This window comes from Arabidopsis lyrata, assembly GCF_000004255.2.
Source record: "Arabidopsis lyrata subsp. lyrata unplaced genomic scaffold ARALYscaffold_5, whole genome shotgun sequence".
Lineage (NCBI taxonomy): Eukaryota > Viridiplantae > Streptophyta > Magnoliopsida > Brassicales > Brassicaceae > Arabidopsis > Arabidopsis lyrata.
Window position 1 is genome coordinate 10187557 of NW_003302551.1, and position 15592 is coordinate 10203148.

A 15592-nucleotide genomic window follows, 5' to 3' on the forward strand; every position below is an offset into this window, starting at 1 on the left:
GCGCAAAGTTTTCCAGAATACCGCCTAGCAGAATGCATGTAAGCTCGGCGCGAATTGGGAGGGACCTTACACGATCGCAAAGGTAATCCGTCCCGGCGTCTACGAACTCATCAACATGAACGACAAAGCAGTACCTAGATCCTGGAACGCAATGCATCTAAGGAAATACTACCGCTAAAAACCTAAGGTACGCATGTACTCGAACTACGGGGTGGCTTGATCCCTGAAAAGGGTACGTAGGCAGCTCGTCCTCGGACGAGTTCAGCTACCCCCCCTAATTAAAAAAGGGGGGGGAGTGGGTCCGTATACATATACTCCCACTAAATTTTTCAAATTTTCTAAGTTTTTACCCTTCGGATTTTCATTTTTATCCACCTCAACATCTATCCCAAAATTCATCTCGGGAACCTTTACGGTCTCCTTATCGACCCACAAAGCCAACAGTTCGTTCGGACGATGGCCACGTCCATGAACAGAGAGCTCATTTCACCGCCTCGGTTACAGCGCGCTATATAAGCATTCGAGACGATTCGGTCGGAGATATCTTGCCATAAAGAAATTGTCTTCAGAAAACCCAATTGACTTCGACACTGGTACCCCAGTTCGCTTCTAAGCACTGGCTTCGACTATATCAGCTCGGGTCGCAACCGATAAGGATTAGTCCCACGTAACCAAAAGCCAGTTATCCTAACACTGGTGCACGATTCATTTCACTTTCGGCTCGAAAGTTAAGACGTTTGGATTTAACTTCTCAACGAGCAAATCATAAACCCGGTTAACTTAACACTGGTGCACGATTCTTTTCGCCTTTGGCTCGGAAGTTAAATCCAGCTATTTGACATTAGTATTGGATTCAGTTCGGAAAAATTTTAAGATAAAAATACTTAACATAATATTCAGTGGATAAAGCCGTCCAGGCATGTCTTACAAAAAAGGGCAAAAGAGAGAATAAAAAGACATCTCGGGATCAGATCGAATCTTGGTTAACCGGCGAAACTTGAGCTACCTCGGTACCTCGGTTCGAACCCGACTGGTCGGCAACGCCTATCGCAGCCGTGGCACCCTCGATCGAACGGTTCCCGAAGCTATCGTCGACAGAGTCCGGGGAAACCGGAGGAAGCTTCAAGTCCTCTCGCAGCTCGGTCCTGAGACGGACGTACTCATCCTCGGCGTCCCCATACTCAGCCGTCCATTGAAGGACCTCGGCCTTCTCATCCTCCACCTTTTTCCCTTCCTCCAGCTCGGCTATCAGCTCGGCATTGGCCCACGCTTGCACCAAGTACATATAGCGCTTGGACACCTTCCCGTACTGGTCCATCTTCGCCTCGATAGCCTTGACCTTCTCGGCAAACTCCCTTTTGGATGCCCTCCGCTCTCTGATAATCTCCTTCTCCCGGAGAGCCTTCTCTTCGGTAAATAACCGATGGAGGCGTGAAATCTCGGCCTCGAGCTCAGAAGCTTTCAACCGCTCCACCTTCTCGGCCTTGGCCAACGCCTCGGCTTCTTGTTTAGCCGTGATCGCCTCGGAAAACCTAGCCTCGACCTCAGCTCGGGACATCTCCGATCTCTCACGGACCAGCTCGGACTTCCGAGCTCCAAAATCATAGGCCCGAACCATGGAGTTCATAGATTGGAAGGCCTGAAAAAGAACGAGAATCATTAGCAACCAAATATGAAAACGATAGTAAAACACATCAGGGACAGATCAATACCTTCAGAAATCCAGCAGCGGTTTTGCGATAGTTTTGAGCCTCCAACAAGGCCTCGAGAGCAGACAGTGGCGGACCCGAGCAAGAAGCGACAAGGTTCGCCGAAGCGATCTTGTCCTTATACACTGGAGTTACACTAGGACTCCTCTTCTCCTTCCTAGAAACTCCCGAGCCATCACCTCGGGGTCTTTTTCCCCTAGTTTTGGATTTCGCCTCGGCGGCTGGAGCAGCAATAACCAGAGCCCCTACCACCTCGGGGACATCGATCTTAGGGGAGATATGCTCGGCCACCTCGGGCACGATCGAAGCCACATCCCAAGCTTCATCGGTCGCCTCGGCACCAACGACGACCTCAAGGCTGGCCTCGGGAGGAGTAGGAGGTCTGAAGTTTGCCTCCAAAACAACTTTTTCCTTAGCCGCCTTCTTTTGGCAGCTTTCCTGGCTCTCAGAGACTGCGCAGCTCCCTGCATCTTGATAAGATGATCTAGGCGATGATCGGACGATTCGGAAGAGGATTGGCAAGGAGCTCCGTGCAGTAGACGCAGGGCTCTCTCAATTCTTTCTTGGGAGAAGTGTTTCGTCCAATCGCACTTCCGAGCTATTAGTTCGTCGTGTAGATCCAGAAAGCCTTCGGGAACGTCTTCGAGAAATGACGGGTTCCGATCTGCGTAAACAAGAAAACACTCAGTGAAAAGTTTAAAGCAAAACAAAACAGCAAATACGGCTTCGGGCGTAGTACCAATTTTTCTCCACTTTCCAACAACTTTCCCTAAGTAGTCCTCGTGGACACTATACTCATTCAAGGCTACGAAGAAGAAATGGTCGGTGTACTTCTCATCCTTGCTCGGGAAACCACCGATAACCCTCCTATTTGGCCTCGGAGATATGTAAAATCCCTCAACAGGGCCTGGTATGCGCCGGATCTCTAGGAGATTCCTTAAGTGGCTAAGGTCGACAAGGTTGACCGTCTCAATACTCCGGACTAGAATCCCTATAAGATGGCGCAAGCCTCGGGTTGTGATCTGAGACAAAGCGATCTTGTACGACCATAGAAACGCCAATATAGGCCTCGGAATCGGAAGCCAGAGGTAGCAGTGGTAGAAGAACCCCTCATAAAGGGTGAGAAACCCCTCCGGCGGATCGTCCGCTCGCTCGCTCGGAGTTGGAAGTCTTAGTTCAATCCCCTCGCTAAAACCGAATCGAGCCTTGAGATCCCGAAGGGAATCCTCCGTGCATAAAGTGGAACCCGGGGGATCAGGTTTCTTAGCTTTCTTGGCTCGTTTTCTCTTCTGTTGACCCTTGGCTGCTTGGACTTTAGCTTGGAGCAACCTAGCCGCCTCGTCAGAATCGTTGTGAACCTCCTCGGCCTTAATAGGAAGTAGAGGCGCCTCGGGGGCATTTCGCCAGCACGAGACTCCAGCTTCACCAGCTGCCGGTGGATGGATCCTCCTTCTACTCAAAATCGCCTCGGGGTCATCAGGCAAATCCTGATCCCGAGCCACATCCGCAATCGTGTCTTCCCGAGCAACGAAACGGCTCGGGTCTTCCTCCCGTGAGGTCGACTCTGCATCACTACCGCGGTACAACTCGATCTGACGGTCCGTGGTTCCCGCCTCGGGGTCACTCGAAGAACTCCAGACCATCTTTCTCTTGTAGACAGGGAGATGAGTGTCACCTCGGGGCGAATCACTGGAATCAGAGAGAGACATTTTCCGGCTCGGGCAATTGAAGGAGTTGATCGGAAGAACAAAGCTTGACAGATCGGAGAAATCGACCTAGATCTAATGACGGTGGCGCTACGACGGAAGTATAACGGAAAAAGTATAAAATGCAAGAACTCAAGATCAGAGAGAGAAGAGAACGAACCTTGAAAATTTTCCTTTGCAGTTGCGAAATGAAAAAATGAGTCGGAGACTTAACATTTATAGAGATTTAGGGCGCGTCGGGTATGAGCGAGCCAAATAAAACACATCGTATCCGCGTCTAAGGCGCGTCGGACACGCACGAATTGAGTAGGATACTTCGCATCCGCACGAATCTCGGGAATCAGCGAAAGGACCTTTCCACTTCTCGAGAAGGAATCCCAACCGTCACACGCCAAGAGAAGATGAAACGACAGAGGAATTCGAATCGCCAAAAACTTTAAAGGGACCGAACTGTCCAAAGTAAACGGCTCGGCCTAATTGTCATAAAGCTCGTCACGCTTGGTTCTCCAAACTAACGAGCTGGGGGGCTAACTGTTGGGGTCGGATTCCATCCTTTGGCGCCGAGCCAGACTTAGAACACCTCGGGAGTTTTACAGAGATCACCTCGGGATATCGCATCATCCACCTCGGGTTATCCACCTAATCAGCCTAGGGTACCCGAGCCCATCATCTTGTAGTATCCGAGCCCGGTCGCTTCGGGGTACCCGAACCCATCGCCTCGGGGGTACCCGAACAAGACATCGGGGGTATCCGAGCCCATCGCCTCGGGGGTACCCGGACACGACATTGGGGATACCCGAGCCCAATCGCCTCGGAGTGCCCGAGCCCATCGCCTCGGGGTACTCGAACAAGACAGCTCGGGGTACCCGAGCTAGTCTCTCCTGTATACCCGAGCCGATTGCACAAGTTCTCCGAGGCGAAGTCTTCATCATCACCCGAGGCAAAGACTTGATAAATATTCATCTTCAAAGTATCATTTCCAAGCAAGGCGTCATTTCCGAAGGATCATTTCCGATAGACCCGGAAATGATAAAGGAGAATCTCGAAAGATCAACTCAAATCAGGAAAACTTCCGAAAAACCCCGAAGAATAAGGAAACTATCCTAATCCGCGATATTCTGAGCCGACTTCAAGATAAATGGAAATCTTCCGAGAATATCGCTGGAGAGGCGGTTTATCACCCCTATATAAAGAGATTCAAGGCTCTCGCAGAAAGCAAGGAATATCGCTCTAGAATTTACACTACGCAAAGCTCTCACAGCACAAACATCTTTTTCTTTTACGATCAAACTCTTGTACGATCAAAGTCATCTTTTTCTTAATAATATCAAGAACACCATCTTTGGTATCAATTGATTCTGTCGTTCTTTGAGAATTCCCGCAAATCGTATCCCTAAATTAAAACCCTAGACAAATCTCGATTGTGTTAGTTTCGCCTTCCACAAATCTTATCTCAACTAATACATTTTATTATAACGGTCCATAATAATTGCAACATAACTGAACTAATTTGTTCATACCAAAAAAAAAAAAAATTGAACTAATTTGTGTTTTTCTAAGTATCTAGTTGTGTGCATATTTGTATTTAATATTGACAGAGTGGAACAAATGTTAATCAGCTAAAAGTATCTTATTTGTATAGGAATTCTAAAAAATATGTTATAGTGCAACACAACCTTATATTGAATAAAATATTATAATTTTGTAACCAATCTTGATTTCAATTTTTGATAGCTAGAACTAAATTTAGATTCATAAACAAGAAAGTGACCAAAACTATAAAACATTTATACTTATTATTGCTAAGATTGAGAACTTTAAACTACTAATTTTTGCCCATAATAAACTAACATAAAACCATATCTAATTTTTTATGTTCACAATTCACAACTTTTTCCATTGAAGTTACATCAAAATTAGTTATAATCTTCTCCTTCCTCTAAGATATACTCATTTTCTAAATTCCCAATTAAATCATCCTCATCTTGGTAATAAAATTATTTTAATGTATTTTTATTAGTATCAAATAACTTTAATAATATTATATAATAAACTCATCTATATAAGTAAATACATATTTTCTTGTTTAGTCCCTATAAAAAAGTTTATCTAAAAAAAGTTATTTTAAATTTAAAATTGTTGAAAATATCATATAAAATACGAAACATGTTATTTTCTACGGATGAGTTTATCACACTTCCAAAAACATTATTAAAATATTTTAATAGCTAGTATAAGAAAATAAATATATTATTTTATTATTAAATTCCTACAAAAAGTTTTTAAAATACCTTGAAATCAATCTCAAATATTAATCTAATATTAAGTGATAGACTTTAAATAATTTTTAGATATTATTTTGTTAAATCAAAATTAGTATAATAATTAAGATTTCGAATATATTTTATTTTAGTTTTTTCTTCTAAATTTCGAGTTTTGTTTTAATTTATTAAGAATGCAGCTTTTTTAAAAAAAATTTGGTCAAAACTGTCATTTTATATATTAAATTTTTTAATTTATATTAAAATTGAGAAAGATGTATTTTTCAAATGAAACCTCAAATATAGGGTATTTTTCAAAATCTCCCTATAAACAAAGTCTTTTTGTGTATTATGTACACCCACAGAGATATCTAAAGTCGCCAGAGATACATAAATATATCCATTATCATCCTAAATATCACCATGGCTATATACAACCATGAGTTCGCGTCATCCATTATGTCAAGGCCGGCTATGACCACATAATGATATCCTACGAAAATATGGTTAAGAGCTCCATAATTCGGCGGGGGCATAATAAATAACATTTATTATTCATACATTCATTTGTAATGATGTACGTCGGCTCCTATTGAAAAAAGTTAACACACATTTACATTAATAGCAGTAAGATCCACATTTACGCCACTCTAAAGAACATGATCGGTGAAAATTATGCTTACACTTGGTTGTAAAATCAAAAACTAAAAAACAAAAACACATGATAATGCTTACAAATTTCATCATATATTAAACAAATTTTAAGAAGATATGATAAATTTTAACATTCATAGCAATTGGAACATGAATCATTTTTAATAATATATATATATATATATATATATATATATATGTAAGTTCAATGATGATAAATTTGTATATCTTTCTAACTTTAAAGTATATGCTTTACAAACTTTTTTCCATACAATATAACGTTTGTCCATATAATATATATTATATAATATATACACTAATATTGTTTCTTGTATTCATCTGATATTGTGAACACACTTGATTCTGTTGGCATATAAACGATTTCATCACCTTCTGAAAATAATACAAGTATCTTGATTAATATATTAATTTTCAAAAAAAAATCAAAATACATATATTGTATTTACTATATTGGTCTTTGTTTGTTCAACAACTTTAAATTGTTTCAAACTAAATATATTTGTTTCACAAAATATGCACAACAAATTTGTAACAACTTATATTCTATTACCATACTTTAGTTTGTCCTTCTTCGTTTTTTTAATCAAAGGTGTCTTATACCCAAACCAAGCATCCAACATAGGGGCATAGAGAAAATACGACAAAGACTTACATAAGATTAGTTCCCACAAGCTAAAATGCACAATAAAAAGACTCAAAATGCATACTAAAAAGTAAAAAGACAAACCGCTCAGGATTCATAGGCTTTGAATATCATCTTTGCAGTTTCGTTCACGAGTCCAGACCTCTGCAAACATAGCTCAAACTCCTTACCATTGAGCTTCTTCCATTTTTCCTCCACTTCTCTCTTCTCTGCTCCATCCGCAACCTTTGCCCAAACCGCAGTTATTGTGATTTCATCCAAACCACAAAAACTCTTATTCTCTGCATTGAAGAACAACACTCATTGTTTTTTTTGTTTAATATATGTTGGTGTCGGATCCCACACCAGTAGTCCGAGACCAACCAAAGATTGCCATGTAGGCAGAGGGGAAGCCCACGAGGGATAAGGTCCATGAGATCCTTAGGTCATGCGAAAGGATATGGGCGAAGTGGTCACACCGTGAGGTGTGAACAAAGTCGAAGTCAAGGATAGTTCGGTTCGAGACTTTTTGGGCTAAAAGGCGAAGCCCATGAAGATCAGAATCAATTCAAATTCGAACGTTTAAGCAATAAATTCAAAGACCAAAACGGACACATTTAAGAGAGAATAATTATATGTAATTAGGAATTAAATGTCATTTGCAAGTATAAGTAAGAGGGCCAAGGGCCATGTAAAGGGACACGCAATTTTCTAGCAAATATACTATAGCCATTTTCATACCAATTCATAGCTTTTACACATCAATTTTTGTCCTCAAGAATAATCCTTCTCACTAAATAAATAAATAAATACTTGAGTGTGTGAATCCGACATCCACATTTTGGCGCCGTCTGTGGGGACGGAGGATTCTTGAGTTGTCAGATTTTCTTCACCACATTTTCGAGATAAGCAGTAATGGCCGGAGAAGACGCCCTTAGTTCATCATTGGCTGAAACTCTCAAAACCATACAGCAAACCATGTCGAAAATGTCACAGAAGTTCTCGGATGTGGAAAAGGCAGTTGACACACTGCAAACAACCCAGGTATCTCTTAGTCAAAACGTCAGTACTATACAATCTCGTGTTCGTTCTCTGAGTGCAGGAAACCCTGTTGGAGTCCGAAGGAGAATGTTCAATTCGCCAAGCTCCCTTGCGCGAAATGGGACAAGCAGACAGACAACTCCTGATGCCACTAACACGGTAATTCAGCCGGAGGATGGGGAGACGCAGCTCGGAGATGAAGATCAATTTGCGGATCAGCACGAGCAAGAAAGCCTCGACCAGTTCAAGACCATGAGAAAGGTTAGCCGAGAACTAAAAGAAATGAGATCAAAGTTCCATCAGGCCACTAGTTCGGAGCCAGATATCAATCGAGTCATTGAAGAAGCTAGGCGAACACCTTTCATCCCGCAAATCGCAAGTTTGAGAATCAGAGATTCTTAGAAGCTCAATTTGGAGCCCTACAACGGATTGGAGGATCCAAAGAGCTATCTTGCAGCTTTTTTGATCGCCGCTGAACGAGTCGACTTAGATGAAGCCGAGGAGGACGCGGGATACTGCAAACTCTTTACTGAGAATCTTTGCGGTCAAGCGCTAATGTGGTTCACCCAGTTAGAGCCAGGTTCAATCAGCAATTTCAACGAGCTGTCAGCTATGTTCTTGAAACAATATTCGATCCTTATGGATAAAAGCATTTCGGACGCCGATCTTTGGAATCTATCACAAGGGCCGAACGAATCACTTCGAATTTTCATTACCAAGTTCAAGGGTGTGCTTTCAAAGCTTCCAAGAATTTCACAACAATCAGTTTTGTCTGCCCTACGAAAAGGTTTGTGGCACGATTCAAGGTTTAAAGAGGATCTAATATTTCACAAACCGGACACAATCCAAGACGCACTTTTCCGCGTAAACAACTGGATGGAAGTAGAAGATGAAAAAGAGAATTTCGCGAAAAGGAATAAACAAGCAAAGCCGGCAGTCACTTTCCCTACCAAGAAGTTTGAGCCCAGGAAAAACCAAGGACCAAAAAAGTTTGGATCACAGCCCTTCAACAATAACGTCGGAAAGCAATTCCAAGGAAAAGGAAAGTCGAACACTTGGGTCCGTGACGAAAGTTTGTATTGTGACATACATAGGGTAACCGAGCATTTAACCAAAGATTGCAGTGTCCTTAAAAGGCATCTCGCAGAGCTGTGGGCCAGCGGAGATCTTTCCAAGTTCAACATAGAGGATTTCGTGAAGAAATATCACGAAGCAAGGGATAACTCCAAAGATCAGAACTCCAAAAGACCAAGGTTGTTCAACGAAGAAGAACCAAGGAGTTCGAAGGGAAAGATCAATGTAATCCTTGGAGGTTCCAAACTTTGCCGAGATTCGATTAGTGCTATCAAGAAGCATAGGCGAAATGTTTTACTTAAAGCAAGCTTGAGCGAGGAAGTTGACTTCCAAGGTGCTACAATATCATTTGATGAGGAAGAAACGTGGCACCTTGAAAGATCTCATGATGACGCCCTAGTCATTACTCTGGACGTTGCCAACTTCGAAGTGTCAAGAATTCTCGTCGATACGGGCAGTTCGGTTGATTTAATCTTTCTAAGTACTTTGGAAAGAATGGGAATTAGTCGGGCAGACATAGTGGGACCCCCATCTCCCTTAGTAGCATTCACAAGTGAGTCAGCCATGTCTCTCGGCACGATCAAGATACCAGTTCATGAAATGGCGACGAATTAAAGAAACTATCAAACAAATGAGAAGACACATGCATGAAAATATGTAATATGATTCATATTTTAAATGATTAATTGTATAATATGTTAAAGTGTGAATCAAACCTAGAACAAGGACGATCATGAAAATACAACAATAATGGTCGTTTTAGACATCTTTGATGATAGAATCGAAATGAAAACTTCAAAAATAAAAAGTGATGGATGTAATGGTTATGTACATGTGAATACTGTATATATAAGAAATAAGATGCATACATGAACTATAAAAAGTAGAAAAGAAAATTAGATTCCGGAAATGCATGGCTAAAGTCTAAAGATCATAATAACACATAGGAAAAAATCTCTGAAAATTGATAAAAGTGAAAGTTAACTACAAACTGATAAAACATATCAAAACGTCATAAACGCAGTCAACAGATAATTAAATACATGATAAAACTATATTAAAATATTTGAATATTAAAGTATCCCATTAAAAATAAATAAATGAGAAAAATAAACTCTATTGGTTTTTTTTTTTTTTTTTTTTGACAGCAAAACTCTATTGGTTATCTATAAATATTTTCATATTTTAGTATTATTTAATATTCAACTTATTTACTCTTTTTGATAGAAATCTCTTATATATTAATAGAGAAACACTCTAAAAAATAAACCTTACATTAACGTGTTATTAACAAGATTGTCATGCTGATGTGTCGCTCTCAAAATGATTTGTCGCCATTTATATAATTACCCAAATTTTATTAGATTATTTACATAATTTGCCATTAGTATTATACATACATATATCCCATTAATCAAAACGAATTTCTAATTAAAATTGCAAATAATTATGCAATAAATCTTTCCAAAATAAATATACCACGAACTTAAGCAAATGATTAAGACATGAAACTCTCTTAACCTACGTCTCAATTCCTTCCTATAAATACACTCTCTGTATCAATGTTTTAAAATCCAATCCGAACGGTGCACCAGACTTCTTTCTGAGTCATTAGGTTAACCGGGTTCAAACACGGATCAATTGATTATTTTTAAATTTATTTAATATTTATAGAGATAGTTTTATAAATATAAAAATTAAAATTAAAATAATCATACCATGTTTTACAAAATATGAAGACTAACAATAATAATAAAATGATTAAATATTTTTAATCCAACTAAAACCATAAAATATACTAAGATAGTAGGATAGTGAATATGAACAACTTAAAAAGTTCTAAAAAAACTAAATAGTGAATACACAAAAAATCTAAAATCTTATATTTTATTTCAAAATTAAATGATTTTATTTTTAATCCGTTACCCGGCCAGTTCAACCGGTTCATCATGTTGCGTATTAATGGCAGATTTTTGTGGGTTTTTTCGGTTTTTGAAATTGCCGGACACCTAAACCGGAAAAGTGTACGGGTCGCAGGTTAATCGAACATACCGGATGGTTCAGATCGGACGTGAAAGTACTGATTTTTACGTCTATAAAAAAATTTATTGAAAGACACAAAATATTTAACTTTTTAAAAGATTGAACAATTTTTTTACTTATACAGAAAATTGTGACCATCAACTTCCTCCCGCCCAAAGCGCGAGTCCTATATCTAGTATATATATATATATATATATATATATATTAACATACAGTAGTTTGTTTAGATTGTACAGAGGATACTATTTCTGTTAACAATTTGTATCTCGAACAATATATTATAGTAGTTGTCTTGCATGTAGATCTATTACTCGTGATAACTGATATTAATGGTTATTTTTCGTATTTGGAACAACTATGACGAAAGAATACGTAATCAGCATTAAAAAACTTAATGAAATTATTTGTTTGAATTTGGACAGTTCCCTAAGAGGCTAAGATATTTAATCAGCATTAGGAAAAAAAAAATATGAAAAGAAAGGTTTTTGAAGTCTTCATGTGTTAATGATTGTTCTTGCTAATTTATGTTTATTTTTTATTTGTTATTATGTAGTTAATAAAACTAAATCTTTCTTATCTACTATACATTTTTGCAGCAGTTTTTGGGGTACCCAAATCGGGTCAAATTTGTTTAATTTTGACCCGGAAATCTTCAATCGGATCTTTCCTTAAATTTTGGCAAAATTAAAAAACGAAAATAATTAATAAAATCTAAAATATATATACTTTCTCAACTAATTACTATATTTAAACGTTTTATTTATGGTATATTCTCCAGGATTTTTATAGATAAAGAAATCAAATATGATGATTTAATGCTAATATAACAAATTTGCACTAATTTCCTAAAACCTCTCTACCTAATTTAAACATAAATATATGATTCTTATTTCACTTTTATTTGATCTTATATTTATATTATTTTAAATTGTTATAAAATATATAAATAGTTAGTAAATTTTAGTATTTTTTTTATGCATATGTTACAATTCAAATTTTTTAAAACGGACATATATTACTCAATCGATGAATAAAAATATGTGTAATCTATATTAACATTTTTAAGAACAAATTGAGCATTTAATCATGTCGTTATTTTATTCAGACCCGAAATTGAGTCATTCGGATCTTTATATAATTTTTACAATTATCTAAAATGGGACAGTATATCACGGGTGAAATCCTAATTAGTATTTTAAGATACAATTATAAATTGTTTTTACGGGTTGGTCCAAAAACACACACTAATTTAAAAATATACATGGAAACTATTTGAAAGCAACTTTCAAATTAACTCGAATTATATGACATTTAAATAAAAGTGTTATTAAAAAAATAACAAAATGATGTTTAATTTCATTTTAGATTATATGGTTGACGGGTTTGGGTCAATATTAATACGAGACAATATACCACAGGTGAAATCCTATAAATAACAAATCAAAATACAATTATACAATCTTAAACACTAAACAAAACAAATACAACTTAAAATTTTTTATATTAGATACAACGCATGTGACCTGCGGTATACAACAAAAAATATTATACACAATAAATTCATCAATTTATAAAAATAAAAAATCAAATAATTAACCCGCGGTGTACCGCGGGTCATATCCTAGTGTAGTTACAATTTTTAAGATAAGATCTATTTTTCTACTTGAAATATAACCCAGGAAAAAGACTTACTTGTCAACTGAGACCTCTTGCTTGTTCCCGTAATATCCTTCATCGTCCTCATGGCTCTGCTAGTTGGTCATAAAGTACTTTATCAGCTTTCTCAATATCTATTATGGGTACAAAGTTTTTTTTTTTATCATTTTTAAATGGGATTCATTGAAATCTCTCGTTTATATTTTCAGGGATACAAAAGTTATAGCTGCAGAATACAGACCTAAAGCAGGAACGAAGGAGAACGAAAATGCTGAGAAGGCTTGTTTTGAAGTCTATGGAAACCTTAAACCGGATAGATTGGTAATCGTAAATGCGCTTACTTGTTCAAAAGGAGGTTTGTTTTGTTGCTTGAGTATGTCGTACAGGTGATTCTTGGTTTTTAGATTTGAATTACTTTTTCTTCGAATATTGATAGGAAAAGTTGAAAGGGAGTATGAAACGATACTGAAAAGGACGCTACAGAGTATTTGTGTTTTGACAGTTGTTCCAAATACCACCACCTCAGTGATCATTCAGGTGAGTAGCTATTCAATGTTGTGTATATCGATATTGTCAACTTGAGTTGTATCTGATGTTTTCATTTTGTAATTCCCATATAGGTTGTACATGATGGTGGTTCTGTATCGTTTTATGTTCCTTACACCTTGGTAAACATTTACTGATGCTGTCTGAAACACATATAATTCGGTATAAACAATGTATGTTTGAGTATTTATAGAGTTTATAGTAGTGAAAGTTTGTAATCCCATAAGCTGAGAGTGTGAATATGTTTTTGTGTAACTTCTACCGTGGCCTCCATTCTGGCAGTTAGAAGGTAGAAAATGTTTGTTCTAAAGAAAGATGATGTACATAAAGGGAGACTATGAAGGATGGAATTTACGAAGTCGAGAAATTTGCCTTGAGATCCTTCTTCTTTCATATTGAATGATCGAGCAGAGAGTGGGAGAGATTTATTTTGTTAAAGTCTTGTGGGGAATTAGAATATTTGTTGGGTTTAGAAGCATTAAGCCTTTTTTTTTTAAATGGGCTCAACTCATAAATATTACACTCTAAAAGATTCTAAAACACATATGGTCCATCTCTCACGGGCTATGTTGTTTTTCCATTTGACACTTATAATTAGAAGCTGATGTGTATTAATGAAATGTTTTGATTGGACAAATAAAAAGCTGATGTGTCATCTCCAGAAGAGCCAAAAATGCTGACGTGGCGGAATGATGAAGAGAGATAGCCTCCTTTCATATATATGATTATGCGGAATGCACCGGAACCACTTCATGTGTTCGATTCGATGTATTTATGTGACATACTAACATTACATCATCTCATGATTTTCAAGTCATGTGCCCATGGCCATGCATGAGTTTCTCCTGAATTTACTTTTGATTAACCGGGTAACGTGCATGATAATAAACCGATCCAAATACATTATACATATAATGGGTTTGAAATTCGCGGGCATATATAACGGGCCTGTTATGTGAAAATGAGCCCGTGTATGGTTGAGTAAACCAATTCGCGTCAACCAGAATCGGTTAAACCGAAGTGTAGTTTTGTTAACCGACGATTCTCAATGTCCAAGTTTTCCACTAAAGCAATGTTAGTTTTTGTTATAAATCATATGGATGGACTCCATAACCGGCCCAAGACCCATTAGATTTTATCTCCTTCTATGTATTTCCGTGTAAACTCATATATATACTCTCTTATGTGTTAATAAGATTACACAGTTTATAACACGTTATCAGCACGAGTTTGCTCTAGAGAAATAAAACCACCTTCAAAAAGTCCTAACCCTAAAAATCGCTAAAACCCTAAAAACCGCACATCATCAGATCCGATCGCGGCACTGTTCATCGCGACACTGTTCATCGAGGTACTGTTCATCGTGGTACTGTTTGCTGTTCGTTGCAGTAGCGTGAGTTACCGAGGTCTTTAGCTCCCGGTCCCAATCAATTCAGAATTCAATTAGTGGTTAAAAGGTAAACATAAATCCCTAAATATCTATAACCCTAATCGCGATTTTGATCTAATCATTATCTAAGATTGTAAAATTGATCTTGTTTATTGTTAAAGATTAAACCCTAAATCGCGATGATATCCCCTAAATCCTAAATTGATTTTTGCTTGATTGTGTGAAACCCTAAATCCAAAATTCGAGAGATTGAATGCTCTTTAAATCATGGAATCGAATTGAGGTTTAGGGATTGATTGATAGAAACCCTAATCGCGATCCTATATCGCGAAAGCCAAACTGCAAGTTGCAGTTTAATTCTAAACCTAACCGAACTTATGTTCGGTCTAAACCCTAGGTTAAACCGAAAGTAAACCGAAATCCTAAATCCTAGGTTAAACCGGTTTAATAAACCCTAAGTCACGGTTTAAGATCAAATTTCCCATAAATAGAAAGTTCCATATAAGGAAAGTTTCCAGAAATAGAAAGTTTTGTAAAATAGCAAGTTTCCCAAAATAAAAGGTTCCCTAAAATAGTAAGTTTCTCAAAATGGAAAGTTACCAAAATAGGAAACCCCTTCATAAGGAAATATTCCAAAACCTTAAAGTACATGTTTGTTTAGGATTTCTTTCTAGATGAGAAATAGAAAGTTTCCATAAATGGAAAGTTCCATATAAGGAAAGTTTCCATAAATAGAAAGTTCCATACATAAAACCAAAACCCTAGCAAAAACCCTAGTACTATAAATCGCGGATGCTAAAACCCTAAAACTTAACCGCGAAATCCTAATATTTTAATCTAGTATGATCCGACTGTTTGGTTGTTTTTTT

At 37.5% G+C, this 15592-nt stretch overlaps 1 protein-coding gene across 1 annotated transcript; it reads right to left on the reverse strand.

Annotated features, from left to right (window-relative positions):
• Positions 1-967: 967 nt before the first annotated feature.
• Positions 968-4202, reverse strand: LOC110228500 (uncharacterized protein At3g60930, chloroplastic-like). The gene is made up of 3 exons (XM_021026147.1): positions 4073-4202; positions 1713-2173; positions 968-1639 (listed from the first exon to the last, which is right to left on the reverse strand). The coding sequence occupies exons 1-3, from the start codon at positions 4200-4202 to the stop codon at positions 968-970; spliced, it is 1263 nt and encodes a 420-aa protein (XP_020881806.1).
• Between the last annotated feature and the right edge of the window lie 11390 nt (positions 4203-15592).

Bases quoted from the DNA above. Each gene is read 5' to 3' on its own strand.
- LOC110228500 (XM_021026147.1), bottom strand. From the start codon at position 4,202: ATGTCGTGTCCGGGTACCCCCGAGGCGATGGGCTCGGATACCCCCGAT. The intron at 2,174-4,072 runs GTACCCTAGGCT...ATCAAGATGCAG, and splicing joins CTACAAGATGATGGGCTCGG to GGAGCTGCGCAGTCTCTGAG. The intron at 1,640-1,712 runs GTATTGATCTGT...GTTCTTTTTCAG, and splicing joins CCGCTGCTGGATTTCTGAAG to GCCTTCCAATCTATGAACTC.